This window comes from Montipora foliosa, chromosome 8 (assembly GCF_036669935.1).
Source record: "Montipora foliosa isolate CH-2021 chromosome 8, ASM3666993v2, whole genome shotgun sequence".
In the NCBI taxonomy this organism is placed as follows: domain Eukaryota; kingdom Metazoa; phylum Cnidaria; class Anthozoa; order Scleractinia; family Acroporidae; genus Montipora; species Montipora foliosa.
Window position 1 is genome coordinate 32,959,523 of NC_090876.1, and position 19,911 is coordinate 32,979,433.

Here is a 19,911-nt window from a genome sequence, read left to right on the forward strand (position 1 = left end):
TATGCCCCGATAAAGGAGCACTCTACGACTTAAAGGCCTCGTGAACCTTGGTTTTCTGATAAGATTAGGACACTGAAACGTGAAAAACGTCGATGGGAGTGGAAGTGGGTTAAGTCAGGCTTAGAAGTTCACAAACATCTCTACGGGAAGTCTGCCAATAATTATGCGGCCATCATGGAATCAAAGAGAGCGCACTACAACAGTAGGGTATCGAACTCCAGTCAGAAACAGTTATTTCAGCTGATTGGTGGCCTGTTCAAGATCAAGGGGTCTCCTATTTACGACTCTGAACTTGAACTCGCTGACAGATTTAGTGCATTCTTCACGGATAAGATCAAGGCAGTGAGGTCCGAGCTCGATGTTGTGCCACCCAGTAGTCTCTCGTCACCTTTCCACGAGCGGGCTCCTTCATGCACTTTATCTGCGTTTGAGGCAGTTTCATCACAGGTTGCCAGGAAATCCATCATGGCTGCGCCTTCTAAATCCTGTTCATTGGATCTGCTTCCAACAACTTTATTGAAAGAGGTTATCGATGACGTGTTGCCTTCTATAACCTTTATAGTAAATCGTTCACTAGAGTCCGGCGAGTTCCCGGCATCCCTGAAGCACGGTCTTGTAACACCTTCACTAAGAGACTCTGATCTTGACCATGAAGTACTGGAAAACTACCGTCCCATCAGTAACCTTCCGTTTCTTGGAAAGGTCATTGAATGCATTGTTGCAATGCAGTGCAGCTCAAACACTATCTGGCCATTAATGATCTGTATACCGCGACCCAGTCTGCATACCGCGCGGACCACAGCACCGAGACTGCCATGCTACGTGTCTCTAATGACATCAACTTGGCCCTTGAAAATCTTGATGAGGTTGTTCTAGTACTGCTTGACTTATCGTCTGCATTTGAGATCACTGACCATGGTGTCCTTATTAAAAGATTACGTACCCGTTTTGGTCTGAGCGGTTCTGTCCTCGCTTGGATCGAATCCTATCTGGCTAATCGTTCGCAGTCAGTTGTTATAAAAAAACGTTCACTCTAGTCCAGCTGAATTAGTGTGTGGTGTTCCTCAGGGTTCTGTGTTGGGCCCGTTGCTGTTCTCTCTTTACGCAGCGTCCATCGAAGATCTTAACACAACACAAGGCCCTCAATCTGTGATAAATGCAGATGACACGCAAATGTACTTGATCATGCCGAAATCGTAACAATGATCTTGTTTAAGTAATCTGGAGCTCTGCGCTCAGGACATCGTATCCTGGATGACTAAGAATAAATTAATGTGTAATTCATGAAAAACTGAAGTTCCTCGTTATCTACATCGTCAACCTGTAGCCTCGGTGAATATCGCTGGCCGAGCGTGAACACGCGTGACCAGTGCTTATCACTGTTCACTCATGTGAGTAATCTTTGCAAGTCTTCATCCTTTCCCCTTTGTTGCATTGGGAACATATATCCGTCAGTATTTCGATCAACCTGCTGCAGAAAAGCTGATTCATGCTTTTGTGACCTCTAAATTGGACTACTGCTACAAGTTCCTGTATGGTCTCCCCGATAAAGAAATCTCGAAACTTCAACGTGTTCAGAATTCAACCGCGCGCTTGTTCACAAAAACCAGAACAACGGATTACATCACGCCAATTCTTTGTAAACTTCACTGACTGCGTCTACATAAGCGTTTTTTTTTTTTTTTTTTTTTTAAGATTTTACTTCTCACTTACAAAACTCTGAATGGTTTGGTATCGAAGTATTTGAGCGATTTGATAACTTTGCATCACCCGAATAGGCGCCTTCGCTCTAACAACAACAACTCTTTGCGACTGTACAGAACAGTGTTTAGAACTAAGAATTACGGTGGTCGAGCTTTTCCGTCCTTTGCGCCGGCACTCAGGAATAACCTTCCGTTGGACGTGAGGTGCGCCCCATCCGTTAAGGCTTTTAAAATCAAACTTAAAGCTTTTTTGTTTAAATCTGATGTTTGATGAATGTATATGAATTATTTCTTTGCTAATTAACATTTTCTCTACTTTATGTATTGTAAGAGCATTGAGATTTTCATGTAATGCGCTTGGAAATGTTTTATTCTTATTAGAGATGCCGATCAGCCGGACGCTGTGACCTCGTAAACAACCTTGCTGCACGTTTAGTGTCTGTCACCAGAAAAACAGAACTGAATTTTTGCAGATACGGATGCGGCCGGGGCTAAACTTTAGAACACCCGACCACTAATTTATGCCTCGTCCTTCAAAGGGATGCCGCTTTAAAAAGGTAATAAGTAGTGGCCGGGTATTCTCAAGTCATTGACCTCTCGTTTACTACACGACTCTTCATGGTAATAACTCAGAAATACTCCTTTGTTCCCAAGGATAAGTATTACAATACACTTTTGCTTCAGTAGAAGCAAAAGATAGTAAAATCGGATACCGCGGGAAAATAACATTACGGTACCCCTAAACTTCTAGGCTAATCAGGACACATCTTTAAAGTGTCCATTACCTCAAAAAACCCTTTCCGCTCAACAATTTTCTACACTTGTCTAAAACTAATTCTTTGGTTCGCTTAACTGTCTCCTTGCAGGAGCAAGGGTGGCACAGTCGGTTAGTGCGCGGCCTTGGTGCAACAGGTCCCGAGCTCAATCCACGGATCTCATATCCTTGTTTCGACTTCTTTCCTTTGCATAACATAACATAACATAACATAACATAACATAAAACCTTTATTTACACACGATTGGATTTAAAGCTTACAAGCTTGTGGGGTCGTGTATGCTAACTACGACATAATAATATATACATGTAAAATGTTCGATAAGACTAACTAAAATTTTTAAAAATACACATAGTCGCTGAATCTGTGTCTCGATGTAGAGACTGCTGTGCCGTCCGTGTAGCTTAAGTAGCTTTAAATACCTTTAATATGGAGCACTGATGGAAAGATGAGGGTAAAATGAGCGAACCGTCGGCTTCCTGGGAGAATAACCTCCAGAGGGTAAGGGAATTACCAAAATTAAAGGAGGTGTACCTTTACCCGTTTGAGGCTCCTGACTGAAAAGTCGAACAACTGATACTAATGAGATCTACGACCGCGCAAGGAAGAGCAATGGGTTTAATACCAGGTTGACAACGTTTCCCGTCCTTTCAAAGAGAACAAAATGGTGAATTTTAATAACAAAAGATTCTAAAAACAACGCAATACATTTGGGACGATTTCGGAGAATGAAAAAAGTAGAAAGGTTTGTTCACGTGATAGGCACTTTAAACAAAAAAATTAACACTTCTACAGAGGGGAGCCTACGTTGTTACTTGTTAATATCTAACAAACAAACATGTTTTTTTCTTTCAACGATCGCGAACTACATGATATGCAGCATAATCAACACTAACAGTAACACGACTCATTTATAAAACTTCTCGTCGTTTCATAATAATAGTTATAATAATCACTTTATTGAAGTCTCAAGGTTATTTAGCCAAGCACGAGTGCTCTACTGATTGGGGAGACTACAAATCAACTGAAATCAGAACAAATCAAATCAAATGCTGGTTTTTGAGGAGAGGAGAAAACCGGAGTACCCGGGGAAAAACCTCTCGTAACATGGTAGAGAACCAACAAACTCAACCCACATATGGCGCCGAATCCGGGAATCGATCCTGGACCACATTAGTGGAGGGCAAGTGCTCCGCTACGAAGTTGTCATTCATTTTAGGAGGAACCGGAGGAGTGACGACCTATGCATTTCAACTTCTGTCCCAATAGTAAGCCTAAGTTGGTCACAGTGGCGTATCGCCGATACGAAAAACGACAGTGTACAGTCCCTGGTAGGTCACAGTGGCATATCGAAAAACAATAGAGTGTGCAGTCAAGTCGTGCAATGGAGGGTTCAAACCGCCGCCGGAAAAGCACACAAAGTAGGGAGTTTAGGCTAAGACGACGGCTACGGCAACGACAACGTCACAAAGTAAGATTATCATCATTGTTCAAATAGGAAAAATAATCGTGCTGCACGTGCAGACGAATTTCCGTGCATTTGTTGCCGTACTGAGTCACTCCAAAAAACAACCAAATTCTATCAACTTAACGCACCATTGTTAAGAAAATATGGTAACCCATCGGTGCGAGAAATCTTGGTTTTATAGCCATGACGCCATCGACCGTCCGTACATAAGTACGTACGTCCATCCACCCCTCCATGTATGCCAAAGTGACCAGTATCATGCAAGTTTACAGCATACATCTTTGATATTAGACATCCATGTTTCGATCAATTGACACCTGTCAAAACAAGGCATCCGCTGACCAGTATCACATGACCATATCGTGGGCTTAAGCTTAGAGCTTACCGAGGCAAGCTGTTTTTTTCAAGTTGACCGCTGGTCAGGTACTAGTTTCTTGATTGGATTGCAGGCTCAACCCAAGTTAACTCACCTAAACATATGCGAGGCTTCATTTTTTGCGCGCTTTCTGTCACTCGACGAGGCTACACGGCCATACTACATCAACGAAAGTTCTTATAAAGTCAATGCTTTTCGTGTTCTGGTGGAAAACGGTTTTGAAGAGGTTTTCTTTCTGCTTTTTTCGCTGGTTTCAATCCAGTTTGATATATCATGATATCTGTGGTCCACACTGGTAGCTACGCAGTTATTCAAGTCAAGCATTGTAGGTATATAAACTTAAAGTTGAGTGCTTATTTTTAATTTGCTTAGAGCTGCTTTTTTTCTCTGTATTGCAATTTTTGGCACATCTTTAGAAGTTCTGATACGGTTACATGATTCCTGGAGGACCTATGACTAGAACAGAAACGAAAGGAGAGCGAAAGAGAACGACAACGACAAAACAGAATACCAGTAATAGCTCATACTTAGTGGAAGAAGTTACCCCACAAATTATTTCCTTGGGCACTTAACCGTTTGTTATTTTTACTGAAGCGTTATTTAAAGTGGATGCATATTTTTAATAGGTGGTTTAATCGGTTCTTCCTTTGTTCAGGAATGAAAATCCAATTTTTATTGTCAACTGGAATTAAATAACAATTATCTGTTCTCTTTTGGACATAAAGAAAAAGTTGATTGTTTGTTTGTTTGTTTGTTTCGCTCTAAAACGCGAGCGAACAAGTGCTTTTTTAATCCATTTGCCCAACTGGTTTTCGTTATGCCTCGACTGTGACAAGAAAATTTTGCCCTTATGTTATAAACACGTAATCGCAATGAGTTCACGTAAAATTAGAGGGGAATCTCACTAGCTTGTGTTTTCAGAAGTTTGTTTAAAGCACCTAAACGTTATTTAAGTGTTGGAGTGGGTCTTCTTTGAAGTTCGTCCTTTCTTGGTTGCACAAACCCTGGTTACAAACGAGTCTAACAGACCGTGTCAGAAATTCAGCCATAGGTGAAAATCCTTGGTGGCAGCAAGGAGAACGTTATCGATAGGGTTATTTGCTATCACTTCTCTTTTAGGTGACACTTTTTGTTCTCACTTTTATCCATCAACAGTGTTATATCTTAACCTCCATATAATATCATACCTGTCTTTCTTATCACATAAGTTGCCTATTTCATCACCAAGGGTGTCCAGTAACAATTCCGCACAGGATTCATAGTCGTTTATACTACGAAGAACAATAACAAGTCGACTCATTCAATGAATACGTTGGAAAAATTAACTACCAAGTTAGTGTAACTTAACATTGAGAGTGAATACCACAACCGTGACTATTTATGGCGGACGTCGAGTGAAGTCAGGAAACTCGCTGTGAGGTGAACGAGTTGAAGTCCCTTAAATGGTATAATTTACTTTCTTTAGCACACTTAATATATTGCACTGCGAAAGAACTCGAAGAGTTCTTTCCTAATACAAGCCGTTAAGCAAACTTAGCAAATTCCCGTTGTTTGTTAAACGACCTCACGAAGTTCACTTCTTGGGACAATCTAAATTTATGTAGCTTCAATCCACAAACAGATTTAATACTTACACTGCACAGTGTAAAGGGGTAAACTGATTGCCGTCAAATGCATTGGAATGGTCGCCCTAAAAACAATACGAGTTCAAAGTGCTTAATGTTGAAGGATCTCGGGGCCTTGAATATTGGCACAACAGTAAAAAAACTAAACTGGCTGGATGCAATGATCAGCTTTTAACAAATCATGGTGGAGCTAACTTCGTGCTCATGAATGACAAATCCAGTCTACTGTCTGAACGGCAACTGAATCTTGCGCATCCGCATGGATCTTTTGATATGTCGAAAAAATTGAAAGCGCTCAAGACCCTGACGATTGATGACCAGCAAGTCAGGTGGAACCATGGACCAATACCATTCGGTATTTCTAGCTTCGTTGTGATTTGGGTTTTGTTGGCGCTGTTTTAATCAGATTGCACAGCAGGCGAGAAGTAGTTGAGAACGGAAAGTTGCCTCAAGCAAGATTTTCCAACTCTGTAAGTTAGGGTTGGCCAATATATATGTTGTTACGTAAACTCAAAGCAAGAATTGTTACACTATGCAGTTACCATCAGCCCAGCTTATAATCACTTTCCTACCTCGAGTAAAATATCTACACATGTATCGTGACCTGCAGATTGAAAAGTGCACGAAATTAGAAACACTAATAATACTGGAAGCAGAAAACAATAACAACGTTAGAGAGATGAAGATCAGGTCTTAACGGTGCGATACGAAAGCCTTCGTAACGGCTTTAGAACGGAAGGTCGGGTTTTAATAGTACTTGCAGATTTAAGTGGAATTTATAATAAGGCAAAAGAACCACTGTTATCACCAACTCTTTTGGCGTAGGATTACGCAACATACCGTTAAAACAAGCCCAGTGAAGCGGAGTGTAGCCATGATTGTCCATATAAACACCGCTCCCTACAACTTGTAGCAGGCAACTTAAAATGCCAACATGACCACATGCTGCTGCAAAGTGAAGAGGCGTGCGGCCATTGCAATCCCTGCCAATCAAAGCGAACGTCCTTTTAGCTCCCTCTGTGTTATTACTTAGAACAGCAACTGCTACCAATTCATGGTTAACTGAGGCGGCTAAGGGAATGGGGAGGACACTCGCATGACGCCATGGCAGCCATATTTGTGCCCTTAACTCATCCCTCGGAAATCGAACTATTGTTATGCCAACATTTTCGGTTGTTGTTGTCTTAGTTCGGCAATCAAGGTGACTGTAGAGTCATATCGCGTCAACAATTCGCAAAAGAACCAATTGTGACCGGGAAATTAAGGGCAAATGTTTAGAGAAGCGGGCATCAAATCCAGCTGTGGCATTTTAATGGTCATGACGCAAGCGCATTGGCGAAGGTATGAGGTACAACACTTTAAATGTTGGGCAAATATCTTCCTAGCAATGAGAAAGGTCGACCTCCATAACCAGAAACTTGAGTGCTGAACACTCAACGAAAACCAATTCCTGCTTGTTGTGTCACGCTGGTCAGCATCACATAAAAAGCAAGGAGTTACTTATGTCGCTGTCATTTGTTTTATCAACAGGAGTCGAGATTGCTGTCAGCTTAATAGGAATTGCATTAATCACAGGTCGATAATTTTAAAACAATTTAAAGCTGTCATGGGCTTTTTTTCAACAGCTGATGAAGGTTGGAAGTGCCACCAAAATAACACGAATCACTTGAACTACGATAATAATAATAATAATAATAATAATAATAATAATAATAATAATAATAATAATAATAATAATAACAATAATAATAATAATAATAATTACAATAATAATAATAATAATAATAATAATAATAATAATAATAATATCTGTCTATATCTCCTACTATGTAGTTGTCTTTGTCATTGGAAGTTACACCTTGTATAAGAGAACTAAACAAGCGATGACTAAAAATGAAAAGGAGAGGATTGTGTTCTTACCTACAAAGGGCATCCGCCTCTTTGTGTAACAGAGATTCAGCGCATTCATCGTGACCATTAGCTGCCTTTTAAGGTGAAAAAAGGAGAAAAAAACACGAACTCAGTTATTTAAAATTAACGCGTCCAATGCAACCATGTTAAGCAAACTGCGTTAGTACTCACGGCTCTGTGAAGTGCACTTCGATGATACATATCTAAAGCCAGTAAACTGGATCCTTCACCCAGTAATAAATTGGCGCAGTCAACGAATCCATTCCCGACAGCAGCCATTAGAGGAGTCCTAGTTAACAAATAAAAATAATAACATATACACGGGAACGTTTGACTGACGTTAATTTACGTTAATTTGGCTTACAATGTAAAAAGTAACTGAAAATTCAAGTCACCTCTTCCTACAGCAACTTAAAGAGTTCTCTGGAGTGTTTTGTGTATGGTAACTTGAACGCCGCTTTAGCTGTTTTAGGTCAAAATCTTCGCGATAGTGTCCCTTTTTCTCAGTATGATCCACTCATGCTTTTACAGTTTATCCCCAATTACTTGTCATTCTTAATCAAGATCTCGATCACACAGGTATACTCAAGTGTTTCTTTATTCGCGTCACTGAAACCCCAAGTTACTAAACGGCTTTTCCTTGCCCAAACTTTCCTTGACTTGAATAATTAGGTACCAAGTAGAACTTGCAAGTGGCAATATACCTTTCCTCGGCATCTGTGCAGTCTATAACGCTGTCTACTTGACTGTATTGAAGAAGCAATCTTAAACAATCCGTGTGTCCATTGTAAGCTGCAAGTAAATGGCAACAAAGAAATGCTAAGACCTGCGATCCAATCGAAACCCAAAACCTGTTCAGTGGTCAACTTAAAAAAAAAGCTGACCTCGATGAGCTCTAAACTTGAGCCCGCGATATGGTCACTTAATACTGGTAACATTGGCATACATGAAGGGGTGGACGTACATACGGTTGTACGGTGACCAAAACCAAATTTTCTCGCACAGATGTGTTACCATATAATCTTACCCATCGTGCTCCGCGCACACAGAAGGCGAGCGGAGCTCAGCTGGGAACTGGAGTCCGTTTCCCGAAACTCCAGAAACTTTTTGGGTCTTCTTTGGGTGTCAAAATTCCCTCTGTATCTCACGAAACGAAACGGTTTAAGTTGTCAAACTTCACAGTTATTCTTTTTCTTGTTATCTCGAAAACAACTTAAAAGATCAGCTTTCCAAAACAAGCGGATGGCAGTTTCACAAATGGCTTTTCGGGTTATTCGAGAAACGGGCCCTTGTCAGTTAAATCGCGTAAGAGGTGAATGAAATTATCCTAGAACATAATGAAATTTCGCATATTAGTACTACAGAATGGAAATTGATGAAAGATCATCGCAGTTAGAGAAGCAAGTCAACCAATGGAGCACAAGACCGAAAAGAGGCTCCTCAGTTTAATGTTACGCAGTGTTTTGCAGGTTGCAAATTAAGACTGTCCCTACGACAAAGGCTCACATGGTTTCGAGTGCAATAGCCCACTTTCGATACACTAAAATTCAGTCTGAAACAAAAGGCATCATAGGGACTCTTGTCAACACATAACGCGGTGATAAACATGGTGAAGTAATGCATTTTATGAAATCTAATCGGTTACTAATGGGTTATCTAATCTAATCGGCTACTTTTGAAAATGTATGTTGCAACACTAGAAACGCCAAGTTAGATTTTATAAAACGCCATGTTTATCACCGCTTTATGTGTTGTTTTTCTTACAAATGGCATCATCTCGATGCTCTAGGGCATAAATTCATACAAATCCTTACATTTATTCCCCAGAGCCTCGAGATGATGCCAAAATTGCAGGAGCCACTTGGGCGAATGCAATTTGTAGTCTTTGAAAAATTTTACAATTGCTTATTTATTACAAATTGCACAAGAAAAATCATGCGATTACATATTAATGATATACCGTTACGTGCAAAAATGTCCCCTTTATTGCGCTACTTTTACTTTCCTGTACGAGAAGGTTGAACCTGGACCATAAGCGACTTAGCAATTATTGATAACTACTAGTGTTTTTTTTTTTAATTAATAAAAAAACCACTAGACCATCGAAGCAAGCCGCTAAACAAACGCGAATTTTCATATTTAAATAGTTACCCATCACCAATCTTGAAAACTAACCAGTTTAAAATAGGTACTTTAACTTAAATACTGTAGATCAGCACTATTCAAAACGACCTATAAGTGCGGTGCAAGGGATTATTACGTTGGTGACCTTCTAATCTATCTACATAGCGTAATTGTCACGAGATGTCAAATGTCCTTCTCAACTATCCCTTTCAGCATACCTACACTTCTGGGTTGCGGGGTTGTAGTCTAAAACCTTGGCCAAACTTTCGAATAAAGTTGGATCCCACATGCAACATTGTTCGATGTAAATGTTGAAGTAGTGGCAATACACTATGCAACATTGCTTGATGAAACTGATTCAAGTTCAAGTTCGCGCTAAATTTCAAAATATGGCGCTAATACTGAAACGAAATCCGCTCGTAGCGTTTATGCTACTGGAGCTGTTTGAGAAGGGAAATGACGGATTCAAGCGAGGAAAGACCAAAGAATGGTTAAGAGAGTGTGATGCAATAATGCTTACCTGCAGCATGAAGTGGCGTTCTTTTGGTTACATTGTCATAAACTAAAACTTTAGCATTGTGTTCTAAAAGACATTCTACACAGTCACTGCAAAAGAGATAATGTGAAAAATAAAATGAGAGATTTTTCATGTACCACTACTGAAAGTGGCTTTCAAAAAGTTGTTGTATTATACTCATGACAAAAACTTTTCGTAAGAGTATGAAGAAAGGAGTGATTGGATAACGAGGGCAAAAAGACCTCAGTGGAATAGGCCAGTTTCGTCATTCTACCGGTTGGGTTGGATCGAGCATGAAATGGAGGCTAATGCGGGGGAATCTTTCATATGAAAATTATTTCCCACGCATTAGCCTCCATTTCATGCTAGATCCAGTCTAACCGTGAGAATACGAAAGCGGCATATTTTAGGCTCCTAGGTCCATTTGGCGGTTTCTGGATTACAGCTTTTTATTTCTTAGAAAAGGGATAGAACCGAGTGAAAGGAACGATACTTATAATGTTCCTCTGTAATTAATGAAAAATGCCAAATGGAAAGAATAAATCAAGCGATCATAGCAAAGTGTACTTGATCAATAAATCAGGAAATACTGCTACCCTCAAAAAATGTGGAATATGTTAATTGCCTGTTAAATTCTAATTCGCCTTTTTCACCAATCCCTTATAATACAGTTCATTTTGGGGGTTTATTGGCATTAAAACAACGGATATCCAGTTCACTGAAGCATGATACAGTCCCAAGAGTAAATAAGTCGTATTGTTTTTATGTAAAGACCCCCCAAAGCAGAGGCATGACAAGCTGAACACTGATTAAAGAATTTATGTATAAGTCAAGGTCTCGGTAAAGGAAAATGAGGTGTCCGCAGGCAAAAAATTGTTGCGCCGCTATTTTTTGTATAGGATCAAACTACATATCGTATTAAAGCTAACAAATTGAACTATTTGAATAAAGTTTTTTTTTTGTATTTAAGGTTGCCTTTTAGTTTTGAGGCCTCAAACGACAGAGTCTGCTGCATAAGCTCCTGCCCCTTCACTTTATTGTGAATTTTGTTGCATCTTAGTCACAGATGGATGCACTCCAATACCGTGTGAGAAATCTTTTATATGTTAAGAATTGAAGGAAAAATCACACACCAAAGTCGAAACTGTCACCTCACACTTAATTTGGGCAAAAGAAAAAGTGCCATAAAACCAGTCTATGAAGACAAACGAAAAGTTCCTCACACGGTATTTGAGGTAGTACAATCATCTATTAGAACTAAAAATTTGGAAGCGATATCTGAAAACCCGTCGGGACAAGAGGTCCGAGAAGTTGTAAAATTGGCGTCAAAATAAAGCCCCAGAAAATCGAGCTTTGAATATTTCGCATGCAGTAGACCGTCTGCTGAGCTGGTCTGCTGAATAGAAACTCCGCCCCCTATTTGAAAGCCAATTATGCTGCCTGGGCCAATCAGCGTTCGGGCACGTGGTAAGGTAGCAGATCGCGCGTGATTGACATGATACGTCAATCATTTTTCGCGCGCTGACTATGGTGGGAAACAAAGAAAAGTGATTTTAGCGGTTTTAAAACTAATTTTTTAATATTTTTTTCGGAAAAAATGATTAACAGCCCACCGACTCAAGATTTGCAAAAACAAGAAATTTGAGCGCGACGCCAAATTTACCATTACCAAGACCTTAAAAGAAAAGAAAGCAAGACATACGCATGTCCTTGAAATGACGCAAGATAAAGAGGAGTGTGACCTGAAAAAAGCAAAACGCCATTATCATTTTCACTATTATTATTTGCTGTAGCATCTAAGGCTAAAAAGAAAATGCTTTCCCTATCCATTACCCTTGGGAGCAAGAATCAACAAGTTCCTAAAGGTTCCAATTGTTTCCAAAATCCCTAAAGGAAAAAGCTATTCCCGCCGCCGCCACCATTCATCGTGAGTGTGAGCGCCATAGAGGTGACAGAATAACCGTTGAGGGCTGAACTGTTCTGCTGCGGCTACATAAAGTAAATTGTCAAAGTGATTTTGAACATATCATATTATGGACTTACCATCAGAGTCTTTAATATCAATATCAATAAAAGATTCTAAAAGCACTTGAAGAGCTTGAACATGGCCATGATAAGCCTATAGAAAAACACCCACAAGTGTTACGAATATTTCAGTGAAATTTTGGTTTCATTTGACACTGACACATGATTTCGGCAATGCTAGTGAGAAACAATAACTTGTACCAATTATCGAAAAAATGAAAAAGTAATAATTTCTTGCCTATTGTCGTCATATTTTAGGGTCAACAAGTATTTACAGTACCACAGACCCAGGGATGCACAGAAGAAAATTCCCACTGACGATTTCAGATAGGTCTGTGGAGTCATTCTGACTGACATCTGTGCATAGTGCTGACTACAGTTACCAAAGACAGGTAACCTCTAATCATGTACAGGTAATTCTGGCTTGCTTATGTGAAAGGCTTGACTAGTTCCAGAAAATATTAACTTTTTCAGAAAAAAAAAAAACACAATTTCATGCTCTTGCATTACTGTTTCATGACAATTAATAGATGAACTAAACCACAAAGAGGAGGACAAAAATGGATTTTTCAGCTGGGTTGATATGGTTAATTGACCACCGTGAAACAAAGAAATGGAGCGCCACAGCTTACCACCAAATGAAGAGGAGTTGCTGATGGGGAGCCCGAACTCTTATTCAAAAGATCAGTAGCTGATACGTCTAATAACTGAAAAGCGACATACAAAAAATATTTCATTTAAAGCAAGTGTAGATTCCCAGTCAGTCACTTTTTGCCACCAAGGCATTTCATTAAAGCAGAATTTTCTTCATCTGTCAAATTTTGTCACCTCCATTGCCTCCTTCAGTAGAATAATGCCACAGCAAGGCAGGAATGCTTGCATGCATGTACACATAAGTATGTTTAGGTCTTCCTTATACAGAGGTTAATTAAATCTAGGTCCCACTGAACCTTCAGTGAGTAAATTCAGCTGTCACATCGTTAATTTTACAAACCGGGGAATTACTCTTTGTTTTGTCATTCTCATCTCTTTGAAGGAACCAAGTCAAGCCAAATTATTATCACAATCAGCATGCCACAGTTTACCATTTCCAATGCCAGTTTGTGTCCCTTTGCAGCTGCAAAATGCACAGGGCTGTAACCTTGTTTATCTCTTTTACTTGCATTGGCTCGATTTCTCAGTAAGTGCTCTACACACCTGGAATAACACAAAGAAAATAATAATGGCTACACTATTAATTTATAGCATCTTTTTCAGACCCACTTTACTAATGACGATCTAGAAATCTATCAAATCATTATGTTAAAAAATGATGGCCTCCTGAAAGAATACTTCTAGGTGCACAACTTGACAACTACTGAAATTCGCAGTTGAAAACCTTAGGGAAAAACACAACAAAGAAACAATTTGCCAGGTGTATCCAAGGGTTTTCACTGTGGGCAGCTGGCCCCTTGACAGAATAATGCCCTCATGGATGGCAAATCTCAGCAACCCGGCCATAAGCCAGCATAATTTCCAGGAACCTGTTACACTCATGATAGAATCCAACTTGCTTTCAGTAAGTTTTGCAGTCGGTGGCTGGGAAAGTAAAGTACACAGTTGGGGAATCGCAAGCGCCAAAGTTGAGAGTCTGAAAGGGGATCTGGGGGCATGCTCCCCCAGAAAATTTTGAAATCTACAAGCTTCGAAACGCCATTTCCAGCGTTTTCCAAAAGGTGTTTCCTCTATAAGGCAATGGAAAATAGGCAATAAAACACTACAATTATAGTCATTTTCAAAGAAATTGCTGGTTTATCAGTATTTAAATACATTATAGGCAGAATGTGATGTAAATTGAGCACCAACCCCTAAATACGTTTGTTTGAATATCGGTAGACATTTTTTTTTCTTGTGAAGACTCCATAATTAGGAGTTCAGTGAAGCAAGTAAAGCGATTCTATTTTTGTGATAGAGAATGGTGCAAAAACACCTACACAGTAAAACTTTTAAATGGTCGCGTGAAGTAAGCAGCAGGGTGGACGAAAGTACCCGGCGGTCTATCGCCAGTAGCCGCCTTCTATTGAAACCTCAGAGAATCAGTAGAGGGAAAAATAGAGGGCGGCGTGGAGAGAGGGAAACCTTAAAAACAAATGCTAGAGATTTGCTAAAAACCACTTGAGACCTCAAGGAACATAACTGTCACAACGCTACAACCATCAACGTGACCCTGCACTCATACAATTAACTATTGACCACTTAACCATTGTTGTCTGACCCCTTTCCACTTGACAGTTAGACTGCTACTGGGCAACCCCTGGCCACTTGTAATGGTTAACTTTGTTAAATTTGTATTTTACTAAATAGAAAAGAGACTCATTTCTTAAACCTAATTGCCCTTACTTAGCATCCCTATCAGCAGCAGCTGCATAATGCAAAGGAGTGCATCCTCTGGTATCAGTCTTATTCACATTACAGCCCGATGTCACTAGAGACTTCACACATAAATAATTTACATGGCCAGCAGCATAGTGAAGAGCAGTTCTAAAAAAAAAAGAAAACCATCAGTAAGAAGTGGATGTTACATTAATCACAATTTAACAACACCATCATTTTAATTGTCAGATGTCATCAATACACATGCACTTGTACATGCATCAAGAAAAGTTACCCTCTGAAACATCATCACTGGTGTTATTGCCAACATTAGATACAGTGTATGTGACCATAAAACTGTTAAGTAGCAGTTTGGTGTATTGTTTGAAATTTTACACAAAAGTTGACTAGAAAGTTCAATGAGACAGCAGCATGAAAGCCTTACCAAGCAAAACAATGAACAATTTGGAAATACCAGGAACTACTAACCTCTTACAAACTGGTCGCAAAGTCTGTACAAAAATGACCAAGGGCCAATATTCCCCAGTACAGCCCTCGAGCAAGGGAGGTTAGAAAGTTGTTTATTATATGGCATTGTTTCTTTTGAGCAATTAGACACTTCTGTGAATGTTTGTAATCTTCGTCTTCCAAAAGAGAACTTTGAACGGTAACCTTTTCAATGTAAAACTAAATTCTGCTTGCTATAATTGTACTTTTTTCAAAGTTTGTGTTTTGTGCTGTAAAATCTCGACCAAAAACCAGCCAATCAGAGTGCTCGATTTAAGCTGAGAATTGCTTGCCATATAATAAAAGTTGATATCATACCAACATTAAAGAACTTCAATGAATAAAGTTACTACTTATACCTTCCTAATTTATCAACAGCAGACCAATCAGCACCATTACGTATTAGAAGTCCTAGACACTCCAGATTTCTAATAAAAACAGGAAAAAGAAGAACTTCACAATTATTTTATCAGAAATAACTTTTGAATAATTATTATTCAAAAACAAACTTTGACCTGGACTGCCTAAGATTGACAAAAAGAAAAATGTAAAAAAAGAATAGACCTTTTTTGCTTGTACATTTTGTTTTCCCAATACAAATCATGTGATAATACTCAGGAGGATTGGTCCTTTGTTTTGCTCATTAAAAAGAGCGCATGCAAGCATGAATACGTCTGCATGTACTCTTTTTAATGAACACGAGAAAGGACCAAATCTCCTCAGTATTATCACTGAGTGTTCAGTTTTCTTCTCCAGGGACGGAGTCCAAACTTTACAACTGGGGCACTTGGGAGTTTGGTCACTTGATGGATAGGCCCTTCCGTAGAATGTGTGTCGTTCCCAGCAATGCTGTCTTCTGAATTTCCCAGAGGTTTACGTTTCCTGGAATTTCCCTCATAAGCTTTTCTGAGCCCTTCTTAACCACCCCTAATGCACCTACAACCACTGGGATAATTTATGTTTTCATCTGCCACATTCTGGTAATTTCAATTTCCAGATCTTTAGACTTGGAAAGCTTTTTGGAAAACTTGGTGGAGGTATTTTTGTCCGAAGGTATAGCCACATCGATGAGAGTACATTTCGTATCCTGATTATTCTTGATGACAATGTCAGGGCGGTTTGCAGAAATCTCTGTCCGTATGAATAGGCATGTCATAAAGAATGGTGATATCATTCTTTTCTTCCACCGTTTTTGGTTCATGTTTGTACAATGGTCACTTGTCTACTGTGTGCATATTGTACAGTAAACATCCGCATATACGAACAAGTGGCTTAAGAAAATCAGGCTGAAATTTGGCTAATAAAGCTCCATATAAATAAGAACAAGTTCAGCCTGATAAATATAACATGGATGAAATGTACCCGTGGGAGTAATTGAGTTGTAGGGTTGTTTTCCAAGATTTCATATTCTCTGTTATAAACCTTGTGATGGTTGGGTATACCTTGCACATCTCAAGTGTTTTCTCAATCCAGGAATAAGGGACACTGTCAAATGCCTTTCTGTAGTCTATCCATGCCATGGATAAGCTTTTTTTGTGTGATTTTGCCTCTTCACCTACCATCTTGTTGATGAGAGGTTGGTCTTTACAACCATAGCTTCCTCATCGGCAGCCTTTTTGCTCAACTGGTAGCAAGTTGTTTTGTTCAAGGTATTGGTACACTCTATCAGCGACGATAGACGTAAGGATCTCATACATTGTCGGTGGGCAGGTGATGGGTCTATACTTTTGCGGGTGTTTAGTGTCTTCAGCCTTGGGGAGTAGATAGGTAATGCCCTCAGTGAGCCATGCAGGACAGTTTTTTGGGTTTTTCATTATTTCACTGTACCCTTTTGCAAGGTCTCCACGTAAAGCATATAGATTTTTTATCCAGAAATTTGTCATCTTATTTCTGCCAGGGGCTTTCCAGTTACTTGTTTTATTTATGGCTGACGATGTTTCACAGAGGGTGCAGGAGGATGCTTCCTTGTTGTGCTCTTTACTGGTCCCACAAATACTTGCCCAGAACGTCTCTGTTTCCTCGACAGTTGGAGAATCCTTTACATCAATCGACTTATTATTATTATTATAATTGTTGTTGTTGTTATTATGATTATGATGATGATGATGATTATTATTATTATCATTATTATTATTATTGAGGTGGTTTGCCACAAACAGACATGTCTTTCCTCGAAATTAAAGTTGTTTTCCCTATGAAGACAAGCATTTAACCATGAAGCTAAAATTTTTAACTTTAAAAATACTTGAATCTTAAAGGGGACAGTATTTGTCTGTTGTTGATGTCGTTGATAAGTCGTTTGTATGGTGTGGGAAGTTGTGGGCATCGGTTTAGTGTTATATGTTCTACATGTAAGTTAGTAAACCAGCTTTCCAGTTGCATTTGGGTAACACATTCAGCAGAGTCCCAGTCAATTCTGTGGTTTGTCTGTAAATGGTGTTCAGCAATGTTATTGTTGATGTCACCATTTCTTGTTACTCATTTGTGCTCAGTCAGTCTTGCATTCAGATTTCTGCCGTTCTCATCAATATAAGGGGCCTGGCAGTCCAAGCATTGATCCAACTTGTAAACTGCTCCTTCACTCCTTGTCTGTCCTTGTGTTCATCTTTGTCTTTAAAGTTAGTCAGTAGTTTTTGTAAAGTAGTGATGGGTCTGTAAGCAACATGGATGCTGTAAGGCTGTAGGATCTGTGAAATAGTTTCAGATTTTCCTTTGAAGTAGGGTATAGCATTATAACACTAATAAAACTGTAAAACAAAGGAATCTATTAATCCAAAACTTGCCTTTTAAATTACAATGTTCTGCACAATACATTTGTTGGATAATTATACACATACATGTATGTGTAGTCTCATTAAATAAAGGAAAAATATAACATAAAATTTCCTGGTCCTTGTGAATGCCAGGCTTACAATAATTTATACTATGGTATAGGACCCAGTTGTTCAAACGAAGGATAGCGCTATCCGACGGATAAATCACTATTCACTGGATACAGTATATCAATTCCGTTACCCAATGGATAGTGGTTTATCTGCTGGATAGAGTTAGCCACCTTTTGAACAACTGAGGCCAGATGCACACAACTTACCCACTACATGCTGCAGCATGAATACTGGTGTGATCATTGTCATCCTTAGCATTGACTGCATTACCTGGTGAAGCAAAGAAAAGAGCAGTGTGTCTATGGCAAGGCCTACAACATTGAGAAAGCATTCATGTGTTAATTATCCCTATGAGCTTGTTTAATTTATGGTGTCTAAGAACGACTTAAAGGGAGAGCAAAGACACCTGCTTTGATACAAGAATGGCTGCATGTTTTGCCTACCTTAATTCCTGTCACCTGCATCATGGTATAAATATCTTTCCCCCTTTTTAATAATTTAATAACAACTCTTGCTTTAATTATCTTCACCAGCTGTTTATAATGATCATAGTAGCCCTCAGTGTTGTGTAATGAAATTTTACCAATTCTTTGAAATGGTACCTGGCAGTGTAAAGTCACCTTTCCAGAAAGACCGTTCTATTGAACAGTACATGTGGACAACAATCAGTAGAGCCAGCAACTCACCATATGATATGAGCTTTCTACAGCAGTCTGTATATCCACCTAAACTTGCCATGTGAAGTGGTAACATTCCAAATGAACCTCGCCTGAAAGGCATTAAAGACAACCCAAATTATCCAATAAGAATTTCCATCAATGGTTTAAGCCTCATTGGCCTTATTCTTCTCTTTGTGAGCATTAATTACAGTGTAAAGTAGGCATTACCTTGCGTAATGAGCCCCACTGGCCAGCAACACACTGAGCAGTAATTCCTGACCATGCCGTGCAGCTATATGAAGAGGAGTGTTGCCTCTTATGTCTGCTGCATCAACATAGCAACCTGAACAGAAAAAAAAAGAGAAAATGTAAAACCAAAAAACCAAACAAGTCAGAACCAGAATCCTTCCAAGAATCCATTATCATCTCGTTATAGAACAAACTGGAATTTGGCAAGTAGATAGTAGGTGAGTTCCTCACCAAGCCGTCAAAGTGGACATTGTCGTGTACCTGTGAACGATCTTTGGTTCAACAAAATATTAATATTAAATACTTCTTCACAATGCAAATCTTTATTGAAAGTAACAGGATTTGGTGACAATTTATATATATTACTTTTAAATTACAAAAAGTAATGTTTGCAAATATACAGTTGTAGTTATTAACAGTACTACCACTGATAGAAATTTGTTTGCACTACAAATTTTTATAACACATGCACACTCACCTAACACAATTAAGACACAAGCACAAAAGACATAAAAACAAGGTGGATATCAGACATGTTACCGGTACTTTAAATAATAATTATGAACTAGGTGCATAATGAAAATTTAAAATTAAGCCTGAAGGTAATTTGTTGCCTTAAACTCATCAAAATCGATTTGTCTTCTTTTCAGTTTTTGGCAGTAAAGATACTAAATATTTTGGAAATAACAAGCAGTAATTATTTTCATTTTTTTTGTATTCCTTTGCAAGGTGAC

General features: G+C 39.1%; 1 protein-coding gene across 1 annotated transcript in view; it reads right to left on the minus strand.

The window, feature by feature from the left end:
• Positions 1-19,911, minus strand: part of LOC138012979 (serine/threonine-protein phosphatase 6 regulatory ankyrin repeat subunit A-like) — a 58,948-nt gene that overhangs the window by 12,474 nt on the left and 26,563 nt on the right. The window contains exons 13-29 of the mRNA XM_068859931.1: positions 19,157-19,271; positions 18,956-19,038; positions 18,476-18,539; positions 15,744-15,812; positions 14,905-15,045; positions 13,611-13,722; positions 13,158-13,232; positions 12,544-12,619; positions 12,203-12,242; positions 10,504-10,589; positions 8,564-8,651; positions 8,031-8,148; positions 7,869-7,933; positions 6,789-6,931; positions 6,521-6,552; positions 5,958-6,013; positions 5,511-5,594 (exon numbers count right to left, since the gene is read on the minus strand). Of these exons, the coding sequence (XP_068716032.1) occupies positions 5,511-5,594; positions 5,958-6,013; positions 6,521-6,552; positions 6,789-6,931; positions 7,869-7,933; positions 8,031-8,148; positions 8,564-8,651; positions 10,504-10,589; positions 12,203-12,242; positions 12,544-12,619; positions 13,158-13,232; positions 13,611-13,722; positions 14,905-15,045; positions 15,744-15,812; positions 18,476-18,539; positions 18,956-19,038; positions 19,157-19,271 (1,447 nt within the window). The remainder of the gene's footprint in view (positions 1-5,510; positions 5,595-5,957; positions 6,014-6,520; positions 6,553-6,788; positions 6,932-7,868; positions 7,934-8,030; positions 8,149-8,563; positions 8,652-10,503; positions 10,590-12,202; positions 12,243-12,543; positions 12,620-13,157; positions 13,233-13,610; positions 13,723-14,904; positions 15,046-15,743; positions 15,813-18,475; positions 18,540-18,955; positions 19,039-19,156; positions 19,272-19,911) is intronic.